The sequence below is a fragment of the Amphibalanus amphitrite genome, unplaced genomic scaffold (genome assembly GCF_019059575.1).
Source record: "Amphibalanus amphitrite isolate SeventyFive unplaced genomic scaffold, NRLGWU_Aamphi_draft 000733F_arrow, whole genome shotgun sequence".
Lineage (NCBI taxonomy): Eukaryota > Metazoa > Arthropoda > Thecostraca > Balanomorpha > Balanidae > Amphibalanus > Amphibalanus amphitrite.
The window spans coordinates 64,374-88,503 of record NW_024882227.1 but is presented as its reverse complement, the minus strand read 5'-3'; the positions used below and the strand labels follow the sequence as shown (position 1 = coordinate 88,503).

Genomic DNA, 24,130 nt, shown 5'->3' with positions numbered 1-24,130 from the left:
AAGCCAGGTCTTTTCGCCAACTGAGCACACCAACTCCTGATAAGGTGGAGAGAGTGGACAATCCGATCAGGAACAGCCGCCGAATGTTGCGTGATTTGGCTGAGCGAGTGGGCTACTTGACTGGAACAATCGTGAATATTGTCAACCAGCTAATCAGAATCGCCATACACCACGACAATGCCCGGCCACCCACGGCCCACGCCCCGTGCCAGGAGATTGCGAGACTGGGATGGACAATCATGTCCCAGCCGCCCTACAGTCTGGACCTCGCCCCATCATATTTTCATCTGTTTGGTCCCTTGAAGGATGAGCTTCGTGGCCACCACTTCCAGACCGATGCTGAGGTGAAGGGCGCCGTGAGACAGTGGGCGAAGAAGACAGAGAGCCCGTTTTTCCGAACGGGATTTTGGTGTTAGTGTGAGCGCTGGAAAAAGTGTGTTCAGGCTCATGGTTACTGGTTTGACGTGTACACCGTCAAGAGAAATGTTACACCATAAACATGTCAAAATTTGAAGGTACTGGGTAAAAAAAAAGTTATGACCAATTGTCTATTAGGTACTCATTGAACAACCTAATATATTTTGTACATAAAGTTGCTCTTATCAATCTTTTAAAGTTTCAAAGCGATCGGTCACTCGGTGTAGCTTTGGCAGACATTCACACTTTTTATGTAGTGATGTCACTTGACCTGACCTGGTGACCTGACCTAAACCCGGCCGGGCCTGAGGGTAATCCCAACCACCGCAGCCCAGGGGGGCGTTTTTCGCCTTCCCCCTGTCTAACTCTGTAATTTAGGGAGCTACGGAAACAAAAGCGATACCAAACGAAATATCCGTACGAGACGATTCTAAAGCACCTAAAAATTTTGACCTCGGTCAATTTTCAAGGTCAGAACTCAGAAGTCGAGGTCAAAGGCAAAAACCGACACATATGTAGTGATCTCAAATTAAGCGTTCTATGAGGACGGCAGGATGCATAAAACCGGCAAAATTGGGTGTCAAACAAAAGAAGAGAATCTGAGGATTCCGAAAATGTGCTTAAATTCAGAGATCAAGGTCAAGGTCATGCTCAAAATTGATCTCAAACTTAGCACGTTTTCGTACATCCTGCGTGCTAACTTCCAAGATGTTTTGAAATGTTTTCATGCTTATCAGGTCCCTATTTGTGGTTCATCTTACGATACAAGGCTGCTCAAAGGTCAAGGTCACAGAAGAGTATCCTTGCTAGAGGTTATTTCACTGATTGAAGTTAGTAATAATAAAAAAGACAGTTTTGCCATCCGGATGCTCTAAATGAAGGCTTAGAGGAAAATAGATACCAGATTCGTGATCAGCGGGTACGAATCCATCATAAACGGCCTTTCATGTGTCAAGGTCAACCAAAGGTCATTCGAGGTCACATGAGGTCAGCAGCATGAAAACTGACCTCTTCCAAACAAAATATACATATCATTCGACGCGGCTTGACAAGGCGAATTCAATGGTACCACTGCTGTAGCTCTATGACCATTTTTGTCGAAGTTATATGCGAAAAACTAAAACCACATCTCGAGGTCGTTTACCTGACCTCTGACCTCAGGTCACCGAAACTATTTTTCTATTTTTCTCTAGGTCAAACGCTACACAACCGTGCCCGTAATTTGTCTTTATCTCCAAAACTATATTTTAGCAGCTATGTGAAGTTCGCGTCTGTGACGCCGAGGTTTGACGTGCAGGGGTCTAGCAAAATCGACCCTGGGACGTCATCAAGGGAGTAAGGTCCAATTTTTTTACTTCAGAAGATGTCAAATTGATGGGAGAAAAGGTACTGAAAGTTTCGCTTTCTTTGGCGCTCGGGAGCTATCGCAAATATTCGCCCGGGGGGGGAGGGACAAAAACGCCCCCGGGCCCGCGAGTGCTAAGTGACCTGGGCCTGAAATTTTCACAACATATGTAGAAAAGATGTATAATAAGGTGTGCCAAAAACGGCGCGCCACCATTTTTGAGATATTCGCGAAAAAAACGCAGGGTCAACCGCAGGTTCAAACAACTCCCCCCCCCCCGCCCAGCAGGGCGCGGGCTAAAGACGATAATGTGGCTTGCCTAAGCCAATGTTTGATGACGTATATCTCGGAAACGTGACGTCATATCATCGACAAAAAATTTCTCCCTTTTTCACATATAGATGAGAACTTTCATAGAGTTTCGCAAAAATCGGAGGAGGTGAGGTTCAAAATGGTCATTTTTGTTGCACAATTTTACTGCAGCATTATAACATTTTTTTTTAGCTTTATCGGTGTTTATTTTCCGAATACACGGTGTGCCGAGCGACACGAACACATCCCACGTGACACGATGACACGACGCGGCGTGGCGCGTACATCACAACAGCATGGAGGAACTCCTTCCTCCATGACAACAGCCTGGCCGCCGCTCGGCACTAGCTACCGACCTGGGAATGTATATGGGGTCGCCCGCCGGCCGAATACCACAGACTCCCGGAGTCGCCGGGACGCGGCGACAGCACGCAAATCATGACAACTAAGTATGGACCCTGAACCAAGACGAGAGCACTGCTATGGGCTCTAAAAACAATGCATAAATGCATTAAATAATCCATAGCAGAGCAAACAAAACAATAACAAAATAACTGCGCCATGATTCCAGTCATATCTTTTTTTTAATTTTTTTTACACGTGACCGCAACAAAACGAAATACGCGGAACGCAAAAACAAGAGCAGCTCACAATGAAAACGAAATAGCAGTGAATGGAACATAATGACAAAAAAGAGCGTTTGAAAGTAGAGGTAAAGCGGAAGGACCGAACAGGCGGGTCCCCGGCGGCAGCGGCGGCAGCGGCGGCAGCTGCAGCAGCCGATCACCCGCCAGCGCCAGCGGCAGCGGCAGCGACAGCCGGGCGGGCGCCGCGCTCACCCCTCAATATCGGAATAGTTAATGGCCGTCTCCAGACCGGCGCGTGGGCCAGCCGGCGCACGCCCCCGCAGCCAGCCCGCCGCCAGCATCATCTTGGGGAACGCTGAAAGATAGAGGACTGGATTCGATTCTATAGCATTATAACAATATTACGATGAATCGTGCCTACAATGTTGCAATAAACATATTGCTATCCATCCCCCCATTTGAAATTCTGATAATCCACAAAAGAAAACGAAGTAGAAGTTCTCTAGGTACTAAGAAATCCTTCAACCCCTTGCGAGAGATTCCCTTACACTGTTACACTGCGGATTGGCGGTATTTTGAGACATTGGAGAGGGCTTACTTATGACCTCATAGGTCAGTGATCTGACCTTACCTTATGTCTATGTCTATGTCTACCTACACCTGAAAACGCAATTGGTGCCACAATATCTGGCTTTAATCAGAGGTCAGGTATGTCAGTTTTTAGTGGCTCTATGGCCAACGCGTTCCGAGCGATCGCGAGAAGTGGACAGGCCTCCTCCCGCCTCCTCCCGCCTCCCCGCCTCCTCCCGCCTCCCCGCCTCCTCCCGCCTCCCCGCCTCCCCGCCTCCCCGCCTCCCCGCCTCCTCCCGCCTCCCGCCTCCCCACCTCCTCCCGCCTCCCCGCCTCCTCCCGCCTCCCCGCCTCCCCGTCGACAACGGACCGAGTGCTCGCAGACTTGTGCGAATTAACGGAAATATAAAAACAGTAAAAACAACGACACAGTTCCACTGTTGATGGTATTAATTTATTGATTACCAAATCAGCCTACATGTCAGTGTCCAGTGGCGCGCCGCGCGGTGTGGCAAACTTGTCTCAATAACAGCACATATGTAGACGGACTGCCGTGCGGCGCTGCTCGGCTGGCGGTACGCGTTCTGTGGCTCTGTCTCAACAGGACTCTCTCATCTCTGTGTTCTGTATCAGCAGGACGCTGGACGCTCTGCTGACGTCTGACGGCGCTGCTCTGATGACGTCAGAGGCCGGATCCCTCAGAAGATCTCCTTACGGAAGCGGAGGCCGGGCAGCACCTTGTGAATGCCGTACCGGAATGGGTACGGCCCGTACTGGTAGTCGGTCTGGTACGCGGGCGACTGGTACCCGTACCCGTACCCGGCGCCGTACCTGTACCCGGCGCCGTAGCCGTAGCCGGGCGGGTAGACGCCGCTGTACAAACTGAGGACACGCAGGGGCAGTACAGTCAGTCGCGGCACGGCGTATGCCAACCGGCATCCGCTCCTGCCGATGGGCGGAAACATATTGGCAGCAGCCGACCACAGGAGGGCGCACACGAGTACCGCAGGAGGGCTACACGGCGGGCTACACGGCACGGCGGAGACTGCAGCCGCCCTCCGACTCTCTCTCCCTCCCTTCCTCCCTCCGAACATCCCCATCCAACCCCTGCAGCCGGTCACTGGGTTCGGTGACTCCCATCCCCCAGCCGGTCACTGGGCTCGGTGACTCTCAAGCTCGGCAGGCCTCCCTCGGTCGGCGTAGACGGTACCGCCGCGCCGTGTATCTGTATCTGTATCTGTATCTGTATTTTCGAAAGTACATCCAGTCCATATACACTGGTTTTTCATGACTCGAGTCACATTGGGCTGAGGGTAGGTTCACACAATCGCAAACAAGCTTCCCATCCACTCTGACTCTAATCCACCATCATTCGACAGCAGATCTGTTGCCTCTACCCACTAGATGGCCGCGGAGGCGCAGGCCGTGTATCGTGTACTCTCCCGAGAGCCTGACCGAGTGACGGCCCGCCAGCCACGGCGGCTGTGTCCGCAGCGCGCGCTTACCGGAAGGGTCCGACGCCGAGGTCCACAGACTTGTGCACCAGCGACGGCTGGGTGTCGAGGTCGGCGGCCGGCTCCGGCCGGCCGGCGGTCAGTGTCATCAGCGCAGCCAGCACCGCCTGCCGCGCACCGGGGCAGCGGTCAGCGACACACCGGGGCAGGTCAGCGACACACCGGGGCAGCCGTCAGCGTCACACCGGGGCAGGGCAGCGACACACCGGGGCAGGGCAGCGACACACCGGGGCAGCCGTCAGCGACACACCGGGGCAGGGCAGCGACACACCGGGGCAGGGCAGCGACACACCGGGGCAGGGCAGCGACACACCGGGGCAGGTCAGCGACACACCGGGGCAGGGCAGCGACACACCGGGGCAGGGCAGCGACACACCGGGGCAGCCGTCAGCGGTCAGGTCACAGAGGGCAGCCGTCAGCGTCACACCGGGGCAGGGCAGCGACACACCGGGGCAGCCGTCAGCGACACACCGGGGCAGGGCAGCGACACACCGGGGCAAGGCAGCGACACACCGGGGCAGGGCAGCAACACACCGGGGCAGGGCAGCGACACACCGGGGCAGGGCAGCGACACACCGGGGCAGGGCAGCGACACACCGGGGCAGGGCAGCGACACACCGGGGCAGCCGTCAGCGACACACCGGGGCAGGGCAGCGACACACCGGGGCAGGGCAGCGACACACCGGGGCAGGGCAGCGACACACCGGGGCAGGGCAGCGACACACCGGGGCAGGGCAGCGACACACCGGGGCAGCCGTCAGCGACACACCGGGGCAAGGCAGCGACACACCGGGGCAGCCGTCAGCGGTCAGGTCACGGAGGTCAGCGACGCACCGGGGCAGCCGTCAGCGGTCAGGTCACAGAGGTAGCCGTCAGCCGTCAGGTCACGGAGGTCAGCGACACACCAGGGCAGCCGTCAGCGGTCAGGTCACAGAGGGCAGCCGTCAGCGGTCCGGTCACAGAGGGTAGCGAATAGCGATTACGGTGCAGTGATGAGGAGCAAATGTGTTATATGAAAAGACAAGGCATGTGCGTCTCAATTATCTTACAGTATTAAACATGCGAGCAGATTCGCGGAGCACGACGCTCTCACTGACACCTTCGGGAGGCGTTTGTGGAGAGCTACACGCTGCAGTGTATTAGCTGCGCCGGCGGCTACTCACGTATTTCATCATGGCTGCGACTGGAGAGTGCTGTCCTGCTGCTGCTGGCCCTCGCAGGGGTACCGGTGTCTGGGCGGGTTCTCTTTTTTTGTTTTTTGTTTTGTTGGGTTAGGCCCTTTCGGTCGACAAGACCATTGCAGAGCCGGAAGGATGATAGGAATTAGGGGGAGACATTGGTCTGGGCAGGCACCCTAGTGAGTCGCCGGGGCTGAGCCCGTCCGAAGACAGGCCACCCAGCCCCAAGGCACTCACTGCACCCGGCTACGGGGTGCGCTCCCTTGGGAGCAGCGGTGCCGCTCCAAGGGAGCAGCCCGCATGAGATAAAGTTGCCTGTCCAGCCCGGAAGGGGGTTGCGGTGTGGAGGAGAGGGATTTCAGTATCCTGAGGATAGAAGCACGGATAGGTGATGGGGCGGGTTCTCCCAGCAGCACACATTATATACCGACCCGCAATCAGTGGCGCACTCAGGCACATATATCACGGGGGGCGGGGTATTCCACTGGTCATGGAATATGACAACATTGAGCTTTGGAAAATTTCTACCGAAATGTCTACCTCTTTAAAGCCCAAACCATGGCCGCTGCCGCCGACCAGACCGGCCGCGGCCCTGCCGAGGTGGCCCTGCAGCGGGGCCACGGTGCGGCGGCCCCACTCCCGGCCTGGGTGCGCCGCTGGCCTCCCCGCGGCCCTTTGTGCCGATTGTGCCGATACCCGCCTGGACCGCGGACTGGCCGTAAACACCTGGCAGCCGCCGCCTCTTCTGACCACCGCGCCGGCGCCCACCCACTGCAGCCGCCTCCCACCACCGGCGCCCACCACCCACTGCAGCCGCCTCCCACCGGCGCGCACCCACTGCAGCCGGCTACCACCGGCGCCCACCCACTCCAGCCGGCGCCCACCCACTGCAGCGACTCCCACCAGCGACTCCTTGATTTCCACGCCTGCTCTCGGGAGGGGGGGGGGGTCAAACACCCGGCCTTTTTAACTCGGATCCTGGGTCACGTAGTGACAAGCAGTAAACGGCATTCGAAAGAACGTCCAAAATAAGGGCGAAAATATGACATTCGTTTTATAGGCTAAGTCAAAGGTCATTAAATGAAAGATATTGCCTTTCAATATTTTTTTAACACCGACACACAACTCGGGAGCCAATTATATAGAGCTATACAGCGCCGCGGAAAATATTAGATAGCCCTTTTGACCCTTTCGGTGACCCTTCGACGGTGCCACTGGTCACTTCCACTCACCTTTGAACAAAACATGCTCAAGCTGTGTACACTTCAGTCGTGCAGACGCCACGGACCCTGCGTGCGAATATATCATAATTCCGCTCCTTTTTGATAGCGCAGGGCGCTCAGCTGTCAGGCTCAGTTGTCCGACGATCCGTGTCCCTCGACCTCGGAAGTCCTTTATCCTCGTGGGCATGACATGGCGTGCCCTCCCCTCGGCCTCATCAAAACATTACCGGCAATGACACGGTCCCACTCAAGAAGTCCCGCCGCGGACCTATCCCCAGGCGCCACCGGAGTGGGTTTTGACGTCACAAAAGGAGCCCCGACGGATTGGAGGGGACGCTAACTGGCCGCCGGCCGGGGGCGGCGCTGAAGGGTGCGGGCAGGGGCCGGCCGAGTCCTGGAATGTACTAGATTTGCCAGACACGTGTTGCCAGCGGACAACCACGGCGACCACTTGGTATGCCATTGGTCGTCTTTATGAGGGTCGCCGATCGGCCGTCCGAACGATGGTCGAACGACGCAGTATATAGGTACTAAATAGCTACGGGGAGTTGGAATATGTCTGTAGCTACCAGGAAATTTTCCACTGGGATGCCGCCGCGTACGGGAGGTAACGGACTCGAGAACTGCGTGAGTAGATGTGATGGGGAGGGACAGATAATGGTTTGCGTGGGCAGAGGCGATTGGGTTGCGTGGGCAGAGGTGGATGGATTGTGCGCTTCTAACCGCATTAAGCGGAAGGAGTTTATCAGTTCAGGCGCTACGCGCGGTCGCCATAAGATCGTCTTATCGGTTGTCGTCGACAACGACAAAACGATACAATTTTTCAGCATGTACCGACGTCCAGCCGAAGTCCAGCCGACGTCGAGCCGACGTCGGGCCGAGGTCGTTTGCCGAGGTTGACGAGATCGTTTGTCGTTGGACCGACGGGGCCGACGTCGGCATGTTTACTGAAACAACGCGCCAAAAATATCAACCGGCGGCGGGATTCGAACCCCCCAGTCGCCGACGTCGGCATGTTTACTAGGACAACGCGCCAAAACCATCAGCCGGCGACGGGATTCGAACCCCGTGACGTATGAGCGCGCTAACCACTACACCACGCAGCCAGATGGCGATTTTAGTTTGTTTTGTTGGGTTATGCCCTTTCGGTCTGACAAGACCATTTCAGAGCCGGAAGGATGATAGGATGGAGACATTGGTCTTGGCGAGCACCCTGCGTCCAGTTCATATAGAGTCCCATTGCTGTTACGTGACACTTATTGGAAAGGGCGACCCCACAAATGGATTTATATAGCCACCCTTACACACCTGCACCAACGTTTTCAAAAGTGTCCCTTTGATAAGTGGCACTTTGGCAAAGTGACACTTGCCGACTGACCTTTCTATATGAATTGGGCCCGGCCCTGGTGAGTTGCCGGGGCTGAGCCTGACCAAAGGATAGGCCGAGCAGCCCCCAAGCACTCACCGCACCCGGCAGAGGTGAAAAACCTGCTTCTCGCCTGCGTGCGTAGGTGACAGCCGTAGGCATAAAGAGACAGATTCGAGCATCTCAGTTGATGCATTTAAAATAGATAACTAGTCCGTTTCCGCTAAAGCCAGAGCTGTCTTCCCATAGAGGGCCACTATGGACCACGGCACAAAAATTTAACAGCGTCATCTCTTTGTAGACAGCTGGGGCTGAAAAATCCCGCCGGTGCGACAGCCGGTGCGTTGTGAAGCCCCATAGACAACGCAGGAAAAACGGCGACAGCGCGACAGCTCGTCCCCGCTCGTCGCCGGTTGAACGGTGGCGGGGACCGGCGCGGCCGGCGCGGTCTTGGCCGCCGCCGGAGTAGGGAAGGACCGGGCGACTGGGACGGGGGACGTCACATCTGGGCCACAACTGGGGTGAGGTCCATGACCATCGGTCCCAGAAACTTGGTAGGAGCGTTGATAATTGGTTCTGACTACTGAAGCAAAGACAAGTGAATCAGTGACAACTGACAATCCTTTCGTGAGTTCTGATCGAACTGGATCAGGAAGCCAGGACGAGCTAGGACGTCGATCAGACCTATAGGTAAGTAGGATGGTAGTGATTTATTTTTGTTGTGTTGTGTCACTGAAATGTGGTGATGCGTTGTCCCGTGTCCGAAATCTGAAAGGTCCGAAGTTTGAAAGGTTCCAGAGTCCGAAATTCGAAAGGTCAGTTTCTTAACCCGCGCGGGGCTGGGGTCTCCAGCCGAACGCGCGGGGCTGGGGGGGGGTAAATTTTACCCCCCTGTTATCTCCCAAACTAATGGTCCGATTTGGAAAATTCAAACGCCAATCGAAAGCTCTCATCACGAACTACTAAAAACATGTACTTAATTTAAAGTTTGAGGTCAAGGTCAAGGTCAGGTCAAGGGTACAAATTGCAAGTTTCTACAGTATCGGCCTTGCACCGTAGTTGCCGAAGAATGGAGTCATGGACTGAGACTGATCGCCCAAAACGTGTTCTTAGGCTACCAAGACAATATTCGTTGCATACAATATCATTCAGAGGTCAAGGTCAAGGTCAGGTCAGGTCAGGTCAGGTCACCAAAAAACAAAATATAGAAAAGGGCATGTGCGACACATGTTTTATGGGTCATTTTACTCATAGAATTCAATAGGCACACTCAATAAGTGATATGGACCACCTCTGGATGAATTTCAGGTCGAGGTCAGGTCAAGGTCAGGTCAAAAGAGGTCAAATTTTGAAGTTGGTTGTTAAGGCCTAAAAAGGTGTCTATCTGATGCAGTTTTTCACGGCGAATCGAATGGTGCTATTTTTGTTTCCGTACGAGGTCTAGAACTTCCAAAAAAGTATTTTTTCAAAAATTTTGTGTGTCGTGACGTCACAAAATTTTGAATAACTCCCACATTTTTGAACCGATTCTTCTAAAAATTGGTATGTAGGTGCACATAGACCACTTCTCTGACATATATTCCGGTTTTTTCGATAGACTCAAAATTTTGGATTTTATAATGATTTTCCCAAAAAAGTCAGTTTTTTGAAAAAATTTAGGCCAAAATCCAAAATTTTCAAAAAACCGAGATAGCCATTTGATAGACAAAGTAAAATTACGTATAACCTTTTTTGTTACGTCTTGATTCCTTTAAAAATGAAGATGTTAGCGGCGTTTGAACTTTTGCCGTTTTTGAGGCGAAAATGGCGAACATGACGTCACTAAAACGTCAATTTCTCAAAAATTTTCCGACGGATTTCGCTCAAATTTTTAGGGAACGTGTCAAATTGATGTAAGAAAAGGTACTGAAAGTTTGGCGGCGCTGCGCGCCGCCGTTTTTGAGATATCGCAAAAATTCGCGAGGGGGGGTAAAATTTACCCCCCCCCCAGCCCCGCGCGGGTTAACATTCCAGCCTCATTTTCAATTTTTTAGGCCTAAAGAGGTGATGAGAAAACGTCAAAAAGTACCTTCTGTTGCAATATTATTTGTAAAAAAAAAAAATGGTGGTAGCTAGACATAGCGTAGGTGACAGCTTTTGAATTTTATTCACCTCTGGCACCCGGCTACGGGCGAGATCGGCTTACGGACAATCCCAAATGGGATAAAGTTTCCCGTCCAGTCCGGATCAGGGGGAATTGCGGCGTGGAGGAGGATTTGACTTTCCTGAGGATATTTTGAATACAGAAGTTCTTTATAAAACATGAAACATGCATTTTTTATTATTTTAACGGTCAAAACAGCGGCCGATGTCGGTCCGACGTCGGCCCGGGATCGGCTGGACCTCAGCAATTGATCTCGGTCCGACGTCGGCCCGACGTCGGCTGGACCTCGGCTGGACGTCGGTACATGCGGGCGTACCCGACATCAAGCCGACGTCGTGCCGAGGTCGGACAGACGTCGGCATGTTTACTGGGATTATAGTTCATTCGATGTGCCTTGACGAGAGGAACACGATGCCGGTAAAAGAAAGCTCGTGCAATGCTTGAGTGAAAAGTTATGGCAGTAAAACTGTTTCCAAGAAAAAATCGGCTATTTTGACAGTTTTTGCCCCCTGCAGGCAAAACCGTTGACGCTAGGTCAACTCTGAGTGAGTTATTTAGAAAGGCCGTTAATAGGGTTATCGAATGCACTTTTCCGCGGCGCTGTAGCTTTATTGGTTCCCGTGTTATGCGTTGGCTTCTTGGAAATTGTCGACATTTGACCTGAAAATCGGCGAAATTTTGCCTTCAATGACCTTTGGAGACCTGACCAAAAAAGTGACCGAGTTAATTTCGTCATTATTTTCAGCGCTCTTTCGAACGCCGCCTTCTGCGTATCGCTACGTGGCCCAGGAGCAGAGTTAGATGGGGGATGTTCAAACACCCCTCCCCCCAGCAGGGCGTGAAAATCCAGGACCCCAGCGGGGCGCGGGTTAAAAATGGCAAAATCAGCATTGACGATAAGCCAGGTCTGTTCGCCAACTGAGCACATCAACTCCTGATAAGGTGGAGATAGTGAACAATCCGATCAGGAACAGCCGCCGAATGTTGCGTGATTTGGCTGAGCGAGTGGGCTACTTGACTGGAACAATCGTGAATATTGTCAACCAGCTAACCAGAATCGCCATACACCACGACAATGCTCGGCCACACACGGCCCACGCTACGTGCCAGGAGATTGCGAGACTGGGATGGACAATCATGTCCCAGCCGCCCTACAGTCTGGACCTCGCCCCATCATATTTTCATCTGTTTGGTCCCTTGAAGGATGTGCTTCGTGGCCACCACTTCCAGACCGATGCTGAGGTGAAGGGCGCCGTGAGACAGTGGGCGAAGAAGACAAAGAGCCCGTTTTTCCGAACGGGATTTTGGTGTTAGTGTGAGCGCTGGAAAAAGTGTGTTCAGGCTCATGGTTACTGGTTTGACGTGTACATCGTCAAGAGAAATGTTGAACCATAAACATGTCAAAATTTGAAGGTGCTGGGTAAAAAAAAGTTATGACCAATTGACTATTAGGTACTCATTGAACAACCTAATATATTTTGTACATAAAGTTGCTCTTATCAATCTTTTAAAGTTTCAAAGCGATCGGTCACTCGGTGTAGCCTTGGCAGACATTCACACTTTTTATGTAGTGATGTCAATTGACCTGACCTGGTGACCTGACCTTAACCCGGCCGGGCCCGAGGGTAATCCCAACCACCGCAGCCCAGGGGGGCGTTTTTCGCTCTCCCCCCTGTCTAACTCTGTAATTTAGGGAGCTACGGAAACAAAGGCGATACCAAACGAAATATCCGTACGAGACGATTCCAAAGCACCTAAAAATTTTGACCTCGGTCAATTTTCAAGGTCAGAACTCAGAAGTCGAGGTCAAAGGCAAAAACCGACACATATGTAGTGATCTCAAATTAAGCGTTCTATGAGGACGGCAGGATGCATAAAACCGGCAAAATTGGGTGTCAAACAAAAGAAGAGAATCTGAGGATTCCGAAAATGTACTTAAATTCAGAGATCAAGGTCAAGGTCATGCTCAAAATTGATCTCAAACTTAGCACGTCTTCGTACATTCTGCGTGCTAACTTCCAAGATGTTTTGAAATGTTTTCAGGCTTATCACTCAGGTCCCTATTTGAGGTTCATCTTACGATACAAGGCTGCTCAAAGGTCAAGGTCACAGAAGAGTATCCTTGCTAGAGGTTATTTCACTGATTGAAGTTAGTAATAATAAAAAAGACAGTTTTGCCATCCGGATGCTCTAAATGAAGGCTCAGAGGAAAATACCAGATACCAGATTCGTGATCAGCGGGTACGAATCCATCATAAACGGCCTTTCATGCGTCAAGGTCAACCAAAGGTCATTCGAGGTCACGAGGTCAGCAGCATGAAAACTGACCTCTTCCAAACAAAATATACATATCATTCGACGCGGCTTGACAAGGCGAATTCGATGGTACCACTGCTGTAGCTCTAGGACCATTTTTGTCGAAGTTATATGCGAAAAACTAAAACCACATCTCGAGGTCGTTTACCTGACCTCTGACCTCAGGTCACCGAAACTATTTTTCTATTTTTCTTTAGGTCAAACGCTACACAACCGTGCCCGTAATTTGTCTTTATCTCCAAAACCCTATTTTAGCAGCTATGTGAAGTTCGCGTCTGTGACGCCGAGGTTTGACGTGCAGGGGTCTAGCAAAATCGACCCTGGGACGTCATCAAGGGAGTTAGTGTATTGTACTAAAAAGAGATCGAATAAAAGTAAAGCGTTTATCGATTTCAACTCAATACGAAATCCGCCATGAACTCAACAATTACGCTTCTACAATTGCTTCACTCCACTCCATATCAATAAATCCACTTTCCTTCGTTCCTCTACCGCTCCCCCCTCCCGCCGCGCTGCTGCTCCAAATTGCCGTTCTTGCATTTTTGAATCACGCGGCATATGACATGTGCATATTCACTCCGGCACCTCATAATTAGTGAATGACCTAAATCATGTAGGCACTTCTAATTACTAACATAGTTTGATAATAGAAATAAGGAAGGAGACAGATGGCCACGTCTTTGCTGGCAAAGACAGATGCCAGCAAAGACGTGGCCTCAGCCAGCCGCAGACCGGAAGGTGACTGACGAGCCGACCACATAGCGAGAACAGAGCCCGCTTTGTCAGTGGCTCTGGGACGTCTCCGACAGTGTTGTCTCGTCTCCAGACCAGATGACCGTCCCCCTCCTGTACCCGAAGTCCAAGGACACGGGTACCGCCAGAGAGGCGCTCCGGGGGCTTGCAGTCCAAGCCGTGCTTCTTGAGGTGCGCCACAACACGCTCCGCCGGAACAGCACTCTCATCGACAAAGATGTCGTCGATGTATGCTGAAGTAGCGCGTCTGATGTCTGCGTCCCAGCTCAGGATAGTGGCCAACACCTTCTTCAGCACCAGAGGCCCGACGCTCAAACCAAAGCCAAGACGCGTAAGACTATACCGTCTGCCATGGAAGACAACTGTTTGATAGGGCCAAAGTGACTCGTCTACGTGCACTTGCAAGTATGCTTTTCGGAGGTCGATCATGGCTCCATCAGTGCCCCTTTTCCTCCACTCGCGCAGTTTCTCGGCGCACACGTCTGCGTCTGCGGTATGCGCATCAACGAACGAATTCAGCTGTCTGAAGTCTAGAACTGGTCTCACCTTCTCCTTGTTCCGATTCAGCACCGCCATGAGAGGAATTGTTCCCTTCGGCGGCCCCTGTTTCTCTTCATCGTACGGCTCGAGCCAACCGTTTTCCACCCACTGTTTCAGCTCCTCTTCATATTCCTCACGGCTCTCTGGCGGTATTTTATACTCCGACACGGTGTCCCTCAGCGCCTCAGGTGCCGAGCCATTCGCCCACTTCCAGCTCATAGTCCACTTCTTATCCTTTTCATCGTAACTTGCTTGAAAATCTGCCTCATCAACATGCACTTTCACACGGCTCTCATTCCCACTCAGACCAGTTTCCATGTTTGTCTGTTCCGGGTTCATCACTCCTTGTTTCAACGGTTCCGATTCTGTCAGCTCTGGTTCTGTCGGTTCTGGTTTTGTCAGTTGAACGGCAGCACAGTTGAGCTCACCTCCGAACTGCACTTGACTGGAGTTTACCAGCGTAACTCCTCCCAATGCCTCAATGCCGTCCATGCCAAGCACAAGATCAAAACCCAATGGCTTCTCCATCACCACTAGGACATCAAGATCAGCAGCAGCACCGTTCGGAAGACACACTCGAATAGGTCCACTGCCGTCACATTGGTACCGTTCGCCGCTTACAGTTCTCACATTGATTCTTCTCTTGGTCCAGCCGGGACAGAAGGACTGATCAACAATACTGCGGGAACATCCAGAGTCGACCAGCGCCAAGCCGCTGGTGCCATTGACCTCTAATTGTCTTGTAGGGAGGGCGCCGCTTAGCGCGGAGAGGAGGCTGGCGCTGACGTCTCCCCTCCCTGCCTGTTTTCCGGACAGTGAGCCATCGTGTGACCCGACTTCTGACACCGGAAGCAGACTACCTGTCGGCAGAGGCGTGCGATATGCCCCTCTTCTCCACATCGGTAGCACTTCACTGGCCCACGAGTCTCACCACGCTGGCGCTTGTCGCTAATAGCACCACGCCAAGTCTGACGAGTCTGAACCGCCGCGGCGGTGTCGCAGTCGTCCGCCAGCAGCGCCCGCGCACGGCCGAGCACTTCACTCAGGGTTAGCGACTCGATACGGGTCCCAGCTCTCATGGTCTGACGCACAGAGTCCGGCAGACCGGCCACAAAGGCACATATCAGACCAGTATCAGGGATTCCTCCGAACAACAGAGCTAGCCGTTTAAGCTCAGAAAGATAGACATCGACGGACTCACCAGCACGGAGTCTCCTGGAGATGAACTGGTCATAAGCCGTGAACTTGTCAGCTGCGAATGCCGTTCGCAGCGCCTCTTTTATCCGACTCGCATCGGCCTTGTCCTCTTCACTGAGCTGCTGGTAAACGTTAAATGCGCCACCAGTTAGACGAAGCGGAATAACGTTTTCCAACTCTGTCACTGACCTCAGTCTGCAGGTGAGTTCCACTTTTTCCAGCCACTCGAGCACTGGTTGTCTTCCATCGAATTCTGGGATGATCCTCAAATCGAAAGTATTTGTGTCCATTTTGAAGCGAGCCGAAATAGCTTGTATTGTACTAGAAAGAGATCGAATAAAAGTAAAGCGTTTATCGATTTCAACTCAATACGAAATCCGCCATGAACTCAACAATTACGCTTCTACAATTGCTTCACTCCACTCCATATCAATAAATCCACTTTCCTTCGTTCCTCTACCGCTCCCCCCTCCCGCCGCGCTGCTGCTCCAAATTGCCGTTCTTGCATTTTTGAATCACGCGGCATATGACATGTGCATATTCACTCCGGCACCTCATAATTAGTGAATGACCTAAATCATGTAGGCACTTCTAATTACTAACATAGTTTGATAATAGAAATAACTCCACAGTTAGGTCCAATTTTTTTACTTCAGAAGATGTCAAATTGATGGGAAAAAGGTACTGAAAGTTTCGCTTTCTTATCCCTAAGCGCTCGGGAGCTATCGCAAATATTCGCCCGGGGGGGGGGGGCAAAAACGCCCCCGGGCCCGCGAGTGCTAAGTGACCTGGGCCTGAAGTTTTCACAACATATGTAGAAAAGATGTATAATAAGGTGTGCAAAAAACGGCGCGCCGCCATTTTTGAGATATTCGCGAAAAAACGCAGGGTCAACCGCAGGTTCAAACAACTCCCCCCCCCCCCCCCGCCCAGCAGGGCGCGGGCTAAAGACGATAATGTGGCTTGCCTAAGCCAATGTTTGATGACGTATATCTCGGAAACGTGACGTCATATCATCGACAAAAAAAAATTCTCGCTTTTCCACATATAGATGAGAACTTTCATAGAGTTTCGCAAAAATCGGAGGAGGTGAGGTTCAAAATGGTCATTTTTGTTGCACAATTTTACTGCAGCATTATAACAATATTACGATGAATCGTGCCTACAATGTTGCAATAAACATATTGCTATCCACCCCCCCCCCCATTTGAAATTCTGATAATCCACAAAAGAAAACGAAGTAGAAGTTCTCTAGGTCCTAAGAAATCCTTCAACCCCTTGCGAGAGATTCCCTTACACTGTTACACTGCGGATTGGCGGTATTTTGAGACAGTGGAGAGGGCTTACTTATGACCTCATAGGTCAGTGATCTGACCTTACCTTATGTCTATGTCTATGTCTACCTACACCTGAAAACGCAATTGGTGCCACAATATCTGGCTTTAATCAGAGGTCAGGTATGTCAGTTTTTAGTGGCTCTATGGCCAACGTGTTCCGAGCGATCGCGAGAAGTGGACAGGCCTCCTCCCGCCTCCTCCCGCCTCCCCGCCTCCCCGCCTCCCCGCCTCCCCGCCTCCTCCCGCCAACCCGCCTCCCCACCTCCTCCCGCCTCCCCGCCTCCCCGCCTCCCCGCCTCCCCGTCGACAACGGACCGAGTGCTCGCAGACTTGTGCGAATTAACGGAAATATAAAAACAGTAAAAACAACGACACAGTTCCACTGTTGATGGTATTAATTTATTGATTACCAAGTCAGCTTACATGCCAGTGTTCGGTGGCACGCCGCGCGGTGTGGCAAACTTGTCTCAATAACAGCACATAGACGGACTGCCGTGCGGCGCTGCTCGGCTGGCGGTACGCGTTCTGTGGCTCTGTCTCAGCAGGACTCTCTGGGTTCTGTATCAGCAGGACGCTGGACGCTCTGCTGACGTCTGACGGCGCTGCTCTGATGACGTCAGACGGCGCTGCTCTGATGACGTCAGAGGCCGGAGCCCTCAGAAGATCTCCTTACGGAAGCGGAAGCCGGGCAGCACCTTGTGAATGCCGTACCGTAATGGGTACGGCCCGTACTGGTAGTCGGTCTGGTACGCGGGCGACTGGTACCCGTGCCCGTATCCGGAGCCGTACCTGTACCCGGCGCCGTAGCCGTAGCCGGGCGGGTAGACGCCGCTGTACAAACTGAGGACACGCAGGGGCAGTACAGTCAGTCGCGGCGGTGCCGCCGGCATCGAGCGACCCGGCCGCCGTGCAACGGCACCCCCCTCCCCCCCCCCCACACACACACAGATACCCCGGCGTATGCCAACCGGCATCCGCTCCTGCCGATGGGCGGAAACATCTTGGCAGCAGCCGACCACAGGAGGGCGCACAGGAGTACCACAGGTGGGCGCACACGAGTACCACAGGAGGGCGCACACGAGTACCGCAGGAGGGCGCACACGAGTACCGCAGGAGGGCCACACGGCGGGCTACACGGCGGGCCACACGGCGGGCTACACGGCGGGCTACACGGCGGGCTACACGGCACGGCGGAGACTGCAGCCGCCCTCCGACTCTCTCCCCGACATCCCCATCCATCCCCTGCAGCCGGTCACTGGGTTCGGTGACTCCCATCCCCCAGCCGGTCACTGGGTTCGGTGACTCCCATCCCCCAGCCGGTCACTGGGTTCGGTGACTCCCATCCCCCAGCCGGTCACTGGGCTCGGTGACTCCCATCCCCCAGCCGGTCACTGGGCTCGGTGACTCCCATCCCCCAGCCGGTCACTGGGTTCGGTGACTCCCATCCCCCAGCCGGTCACTGGGTTCGGTGACTCCCATCCCCCAGCCGGTCACTGGGTTCGGTGACTCTCAAGCTCGGCAGGCCTCCCTCGGTCGGCGTAGACGGTACCGCCGCGCCGTGTATCTGTATCTGTATCTGTATCTGTATCTGTATTTTCGAAAGTACATCCAGTCCATATACACTGGTTTTTCATGACTCGAGTCACATTGGGCTGAGGGTAGGTTCACACAATCGCAAACAAGCTTCCCATCCACTCTGACTCTAATCCACCATCATTCGACAGCAGATCTGTTGCCTCTACCCACTAGATGGCCGCGGAGGCGCAGGCCGTGTATCGTGTACTCTCCCGAGAGCCTGACCGAGTGAGGGCCCGCCAGCCACGGCGGCTGTGTCCGCAGCGCGCGCTTACCGGAAGGGTCCGACGCCGAGGTCCACAGACTTGTGCACCAGCGACGGCTGGGTGTCGAGGTCGGCGGTCGGCTCCGGCCGGCCGACGGCCAGCGTCATCAGCGCAGCCAGCACCGCCTGCCGCGCACCGGGGCAGCCGTCAGCGTCACACCGGGGCAGCCGTCAGCGACACACCGGGGCAGGTCAGCGACACACCGGGGCAGCCGTCAGCGACACACCGGGGCAGGGCAGCGACACACCGGGGCAGGGCAGCGACACACCGGGGCAGGGCAGCGACACACCGGGGCAGGGCAGCGACACACCGGGGCAGGGCAGCGACACACCGGGGCAGCCGTCAGCGTCACACCGGGGCAGGGCAGCGACACACCGGGGCAGGGCAGCGACACACCGGGGCAGGGCAGCGACACACCGGGGCAGCCGTCAGCGGTCAGGTCACAGAGGGTAGCGACGCACCGGGGCAGCCGTCAGCGGTCAGGTCACAGAGGTCAGCGACGCACCGGGGCAGCCGTCAGCGGTCAGGTCACAGAGGGCAGCGAGCCGGGGCAGGGCAGCCGTCAGCGGTCAGGTCACAGAGGTCAGCGACGCACCGGGGCAGCCGTCAGCGGTCAGCGGTCCGGTCACAGAGGTAGCCGTCAGCGGTCAGGTCACAGAGGGTAGCGACACACCGGGGCAGCCGTCAGCGGTCAGGTCACAGAGGGCAGCCGTCAGCGGTCCGGTCACAGAGGGTAGCGATTACGGTGCAGTGATGAGGAGCAAATGTGTTATATGAAAAGACAAGGCATGTGCGTCTCAATTATCTTACAGTATTAAACATGCGAGCAGATTCGCGGAGCACGACGCTCTCACTGACACCTTCGGGAGGCGTTTGTGGAGAGCTACACGCTGCAGTGTATTAGCTGCGCCGGCGGCTACTCACGTATTTCATCATGGCTGCGACTGGAGAGTGCTGTCCTGCTGCTGCTGGCCCTCGCAGGGGTACCGTTGTCTGGGCGGGCTATCCCAGCAGCACACATTATATACCGACCCGCAATCAGTGGCGCACTCAGGCACATATAGCACGGGGGGCGGGGTATTCCACTGGTCATGGAATATGACAACATTGAGCTTTGGAAAAATTCTACCGAAATTTCTAGCCAAAACCATGGCCGCTGCCGCCGACCAGACCGGCCGCAGCCCTGCCGAGGTGGCCCTGCAGTGGGGCCACGGTGCGGCGGCCGCACTCCCGGCCTGGGTGCGCCGCTGGCCTCCCCGCAGCCCTTTGTGCCGATTGTGCCGATACCCGCCTGGACCGCGGACTGGCTGTAAACACCTGGCAGCCGCCGCCTCCTTCGACCACCGCGCCGGCGCGCACCCACTGCAGCCGGCGCCCACCGCCGCGCACCCACTGCAGCGACTCCCACCGGCGCCCACCCACTCCAGCCGGCGCCCACCCACTCCAGCCGGCGCGGGCGCCCACCCACTCCAGCGACTCCCACCGGCGCGCACCCACTGCAGCGACTCCCACCGGCGCCCACCCACTGCAGCCGGCGCGCACCGGCGCCCACCCACTGCAGCCGGCGCCCACCGGCGCGCACCCACTGCAGCCGGCGCCCACCCACTGCAGCGACTCCCACCCACTGCAGCCGGCGCCCACCCACTGCAGCCGGCTCCCACCGGCGCCCACCCACTGCAGCCGGCTCCCACCGGCGCCCACCCACTGCAGCCGGCTCCCACCGCCGCCCACCGGCGCCCACCCACTCCAGCCGCCAGCGCCCACCCAGGCTGCAGCGACTCCAGCCGCCGCGCCCGTCTGTTCGGTTCGCTAATTTGTTGGGAGCAGGCTCTTTCGGCCTAAAAGGGCTACTGCAGTGATATGCGATACTATAGGATGGGGTGGAGCCATTGGAACGAGTGATCCGCCGGCGCACAATGGGCCATTTCGCATACAATAAAGGAAACAATATCAATATTAAGGAAACATAATCGATTTAGTCGTGTCGTGGAAACGTAGTGTGTCCTTTCCTCCATAGGCTTATAACAGGAGGCAGAACGTCTATGTAAGACACTTTCGTATTATGACCTCCAGCGACCTGACCTCTGTGACCTGGCCTCAAATAGCAAAACATGCGTTCTACGGACCATTCCCCATCGATGATTTTCACTAACATGCATTTCTCGATTTTACAACACATTTTTTGAAATGCCTGTAAAAGGTGAAAATTCGACTTTTGACCTGACCTGTGACGTCATCGGCTAGACCGAGGTCAATGAAATTTGGTCACAAGGCAGTTCCGTGGTAGGGCTATCGAACGCTGTTTGAATTTTGAAAATCGGCCGGTAACTTTCCGAGATCATAGAGGGGCCAAAACGGACCCCCCCCCCAACGGGTGGTAGGGTCGCCGATAGCCCTGCAGGGCGCAGGTTAATGTCCGAAGGGGCCCTTAAAGTTTGGTGACGATATCTGCACATCGAATATCGATAGAAAAGGAGAGAAGGCCGTTTCACTCCTCCCCACTACGGGGCGCGGGTTAAACTTAGCCAACTGCGAGACTTGGATGCAACTTCAGCACTATAATTTGTGGCATGGTTTTGACATGGCCTTTCATAGCATACGGTCTCATGCGTTTTACCTACTTGCCCATGATTATCCGTTGAAATTCCTCTAAGACAGATGCGTTTAGACTAGCTTTTGCAATACCTATAAGGTATTGCGCTTGCAAATCTGGTCCACAAGGTTTGCAACTAAATGGATCATATGGAATAGGCGCTTAGATGAGCAGGACAATAGTCATAGTCTTTTGATAGAGGCATGCTACAGCGATGAAAACACCTTCGATGTGTTCAGCTCGACGATACGAATTGACTGATATGTATCATGAACTTTTACGGTCATGTCATGATCCAAACCTGAAGACACATTTCCATTAATTTTCATATAAACGACCTTTTTAGGTCAAACTATCGTTTATTCGACGCGTCTTGAACAGAGCAGCGCGTTTCTGGTGAAAGAAAGTTCGAGCAAATTTAGAGTCAAAAGTTTTGCGGGAAAATTGTTTTTGCAGAATCGTCTATTTTTGCCGTATATCAGTCGGGGGAGGTTTGGTCAATCGTTGTCATTTTTAGCACGTGTCGGGTCGCGGCCGGCTGGCCGCGGACCATTTTCAGAAGTGGCGGGCAGACCGTGCGTCGAGTACTTGCTTACTCGCGCGGCGGTACTGGGGTTCACAATCATTGTTGAAAATCTTTTCCTTTGCCATGAACTTTAATTTATACAATGTAATTAACGATCATTTGCCGATTATTACAAGTACTTCAAAATTTTTCTATGAAAGAAAATGATTTCATTTCACTCAAGAATTGTCTTGTCCACCACTACAACCGCCACCCAGCCGCTATCCACTGGAAGAGATAGGCTCTGCGGCACAAAGTGTCACTTTAAACTGGACTGGGAACCAATGTGTGATAACACTTCAAGCTAAATTTATGCTCATTATGTACCTAGAAGTATTGGGAACAACGCTGTGACTGTACATTTTTAGATTTTTGCCTCTAAATGGAAATATTTACAATCAAGTACTTTGCGAGCGCAGTTTAGAAGCTCCAGTAATGTTTAAAGGGACCCTCCCACCTTAACATAAGATTTGAGTTGAGATAGCCAAAATGGGGTCCCTGGCTCACAATTACCGGTTTCGGCACTCACAACATCGAGAAATGCCTTAAATCGGAAATATTGAATTTCAAAATTGCAGCATTTTGATTCAGAGGGGCTAATGCTTAGGAATACCCCTCTGAATGTGTGACGTCAGCGCAAATATCTAACGATTTTTAAATGTTTGACTAAAACGTTTTGTAGCACGCGGTGGTATATGCTATTTGCGCGCAACATCTGCCGCAAACGCCGCACTTCTAAAATAAAGTCGCTAGAAACAGCGGAGATCCCAAAAAAGTAAACAAAAGTAAAAGTCTAATATCTTGAAAACCGGTGAATATTTTTCGGTGAAATTTGGTAGATATTCGTTTTCGCTCTTTCTGAACCGAGCGACATCACTTTCATGCCAATTCATAAACTTTTTTGAAGGTGGGAGGGTCCCTTTAAGTCCTATCTCCGACAAGCATGTAAATACCTACTGCTCTAGGGAACCAACAGTTCGCATCGTACTAGCTTTAAATTATATCCATATTGTTCCCAGTGCTTTCCTGAACACCGTGGTGAGTGTACATTTGTCGTTTTTTTGCTTTACAAGCGTAAAATTCGTCTGGTTTTACACCACTTCATTCGCCTCCATAGCCCCGTAACGGCGCCGCGCGGCCCGCCCCCCGGCCGGCGGCCACTGTAGTTCCAAGCACTGCCCGATAGATGGCAGGCGCAGAAGTGGTCCCAGCCGTCCCGGTACGACGTGCTATTTTTGTCACACGTGCTAAAAATGACAACGATTCTGCTATTTTTGACAACGATGAAGCCGATTTCACTCCTCAGCGAGGAAATCACGATTTTGGAAAGATAAGCACTGATTTTCGAAAAGAAGTGCTGTCACCTGGTGCAAGAAGAAGAAGCCAGCTTTTTTTTGCAAGCTGCAACATTCTATATTGCAAGGGACATAAATATAACACCATAGCTGTCATACAGTACACGAGCGTTCACGACATTCACCTAAAACCATTGACCAGTGCTGCCCAATATGGGCCCCGTGGATCGCAACACATTCACATCAGGGGTCACCCACACTACTGTAAGTGGAGTTCTAATGTAACGACCTTTTTCACTGTGTCCAATGGTACTGCAAGGATTAGTCACTCTCTGTCTATCACAAAGCAAGCAATGAATGGTCAGAAAAAAAAAACGATTAGCAATGGGCCATACAGATAGCAAGAGCGAAAATGGTCATAGAGCACAGAAATAAAAAAAAGATCAGATCATTTTCCAAAGTTTCTTTTTTATGCCCCACAGACTAGAAAATTATACTTTTGTTTTAAGGTCCTTGAATATACTGGTCAGTGGTCACTGGTGGATCCAGAAAGCTTTACTATGCCCGTTGTTAACTTAGTACCTATGGTAGTTTGTTTTGTGGCCTGAAGTTGGAGCTTAGAATTGAAGCATCCGAAAATGATCGATATTGATGAAAACATGATGTTGATGAGAAAAAAAAATAATATGTTAAGTTGTGAGAAGAGGCCATTTTATCCAAATGCGGTGGTTTACTTCTTGAAATTATTTTTGGTAATGAAGGCCGCGCATCATCTGTCATTACATGGCGGTCGTCATAGGCAAAAATAATTTCAAGGACTAGGTAAACCACCGCATCTGGATGAAATCGCCTCCTCTTTCAACTTAACGTATTCTTTTTTCATCAAAATTATGTTTTCGATCAATATTGATCATTTTCGGATGCTCCAAATTCAAGTTCCAACTTCAGGCCACAAAGAAGGGTATAGTTCAACTCAACGTTGGACTACCATACAAACAACGGCCATATGAAAACTGGTTTCTTCGTCTTGCACCAGGT

The 24,130-nt window shown here is 52.8% G+C and overlaps 2 protein-coding genes across 2 annotated transcripts; both read right to left on the bottom strand.

Moving 5' to 3' along the window:
* Positions 1-3,666: 3,666 nt before the first annotated feature.
* LOC122365353 lies at positions 3,667-6,020 on the bottom strand. Its single transcript, XM_043336498.1, has 3 exons — positions 5,909-6,020; positions 4,737-4,852; positions 3,667-4,113 (listed from the first exon to the last, which is right to left on the bottom strand). Exons 1-3 carry the CDS (start codon positions 5,918-5,920, stop codon positions 3,930-3,932), a joined length of 312 nt encoding a protein of 103 aa, XP_043192433.1. The 5' UTR covers positions 5,921-6,020; the 3' UTR covers positions 3,667-3,929.
* Positions 6,021-17,175: 11,155 nt separating this feature from the next.
* LOC122365352 lies at positions 17,176-19,818 on the bottom strand. Its single transcript, XM_043336497.1, has 3 exons — positions 19,564-19,818; positions 18,649-18,764; positions 17,176-17,638 (listed from the first exon to the last, which is right to left on the bottom strand). The coding sequence occupies exons 1-3, from the start codon at positions 19,573-19,575 to the stop codon at positions 17,455-17,457; spliced, it is 312 nt and encodes a 103-aa protein (XP_043192432.1). The 5' UTR covers positions 19,576-19,818; the 3' UTR covers positions 17,176-17,454.
* Between the last annotated feature and the right edge of the window lie 4,312 nt (positions 19,819-24,130).

Excerpts from the sequence above, each read along its gene's own strand:
- LOC122365353 (XM_043336498.1), bottom strand. Across the intron at positions 4,114-4,736 it reads CTCGGCGTCGGACCCTTCCG|TTTGTACAGCGGCGTCTACC; the intron begins GTAAGCGCGCGC and ends GCGTGTCCTCAG.
- LOC122365352 (XM_043336497.1), bottom strand. Across the intron at positions 17,639-18,648 it reads CTCGGCGTCGGACCCTTCCG|TTTGTACAGCGGCGTCTACC; the intron begins GTAAGCGCGCGC and ends GCGTGTCCTCAG.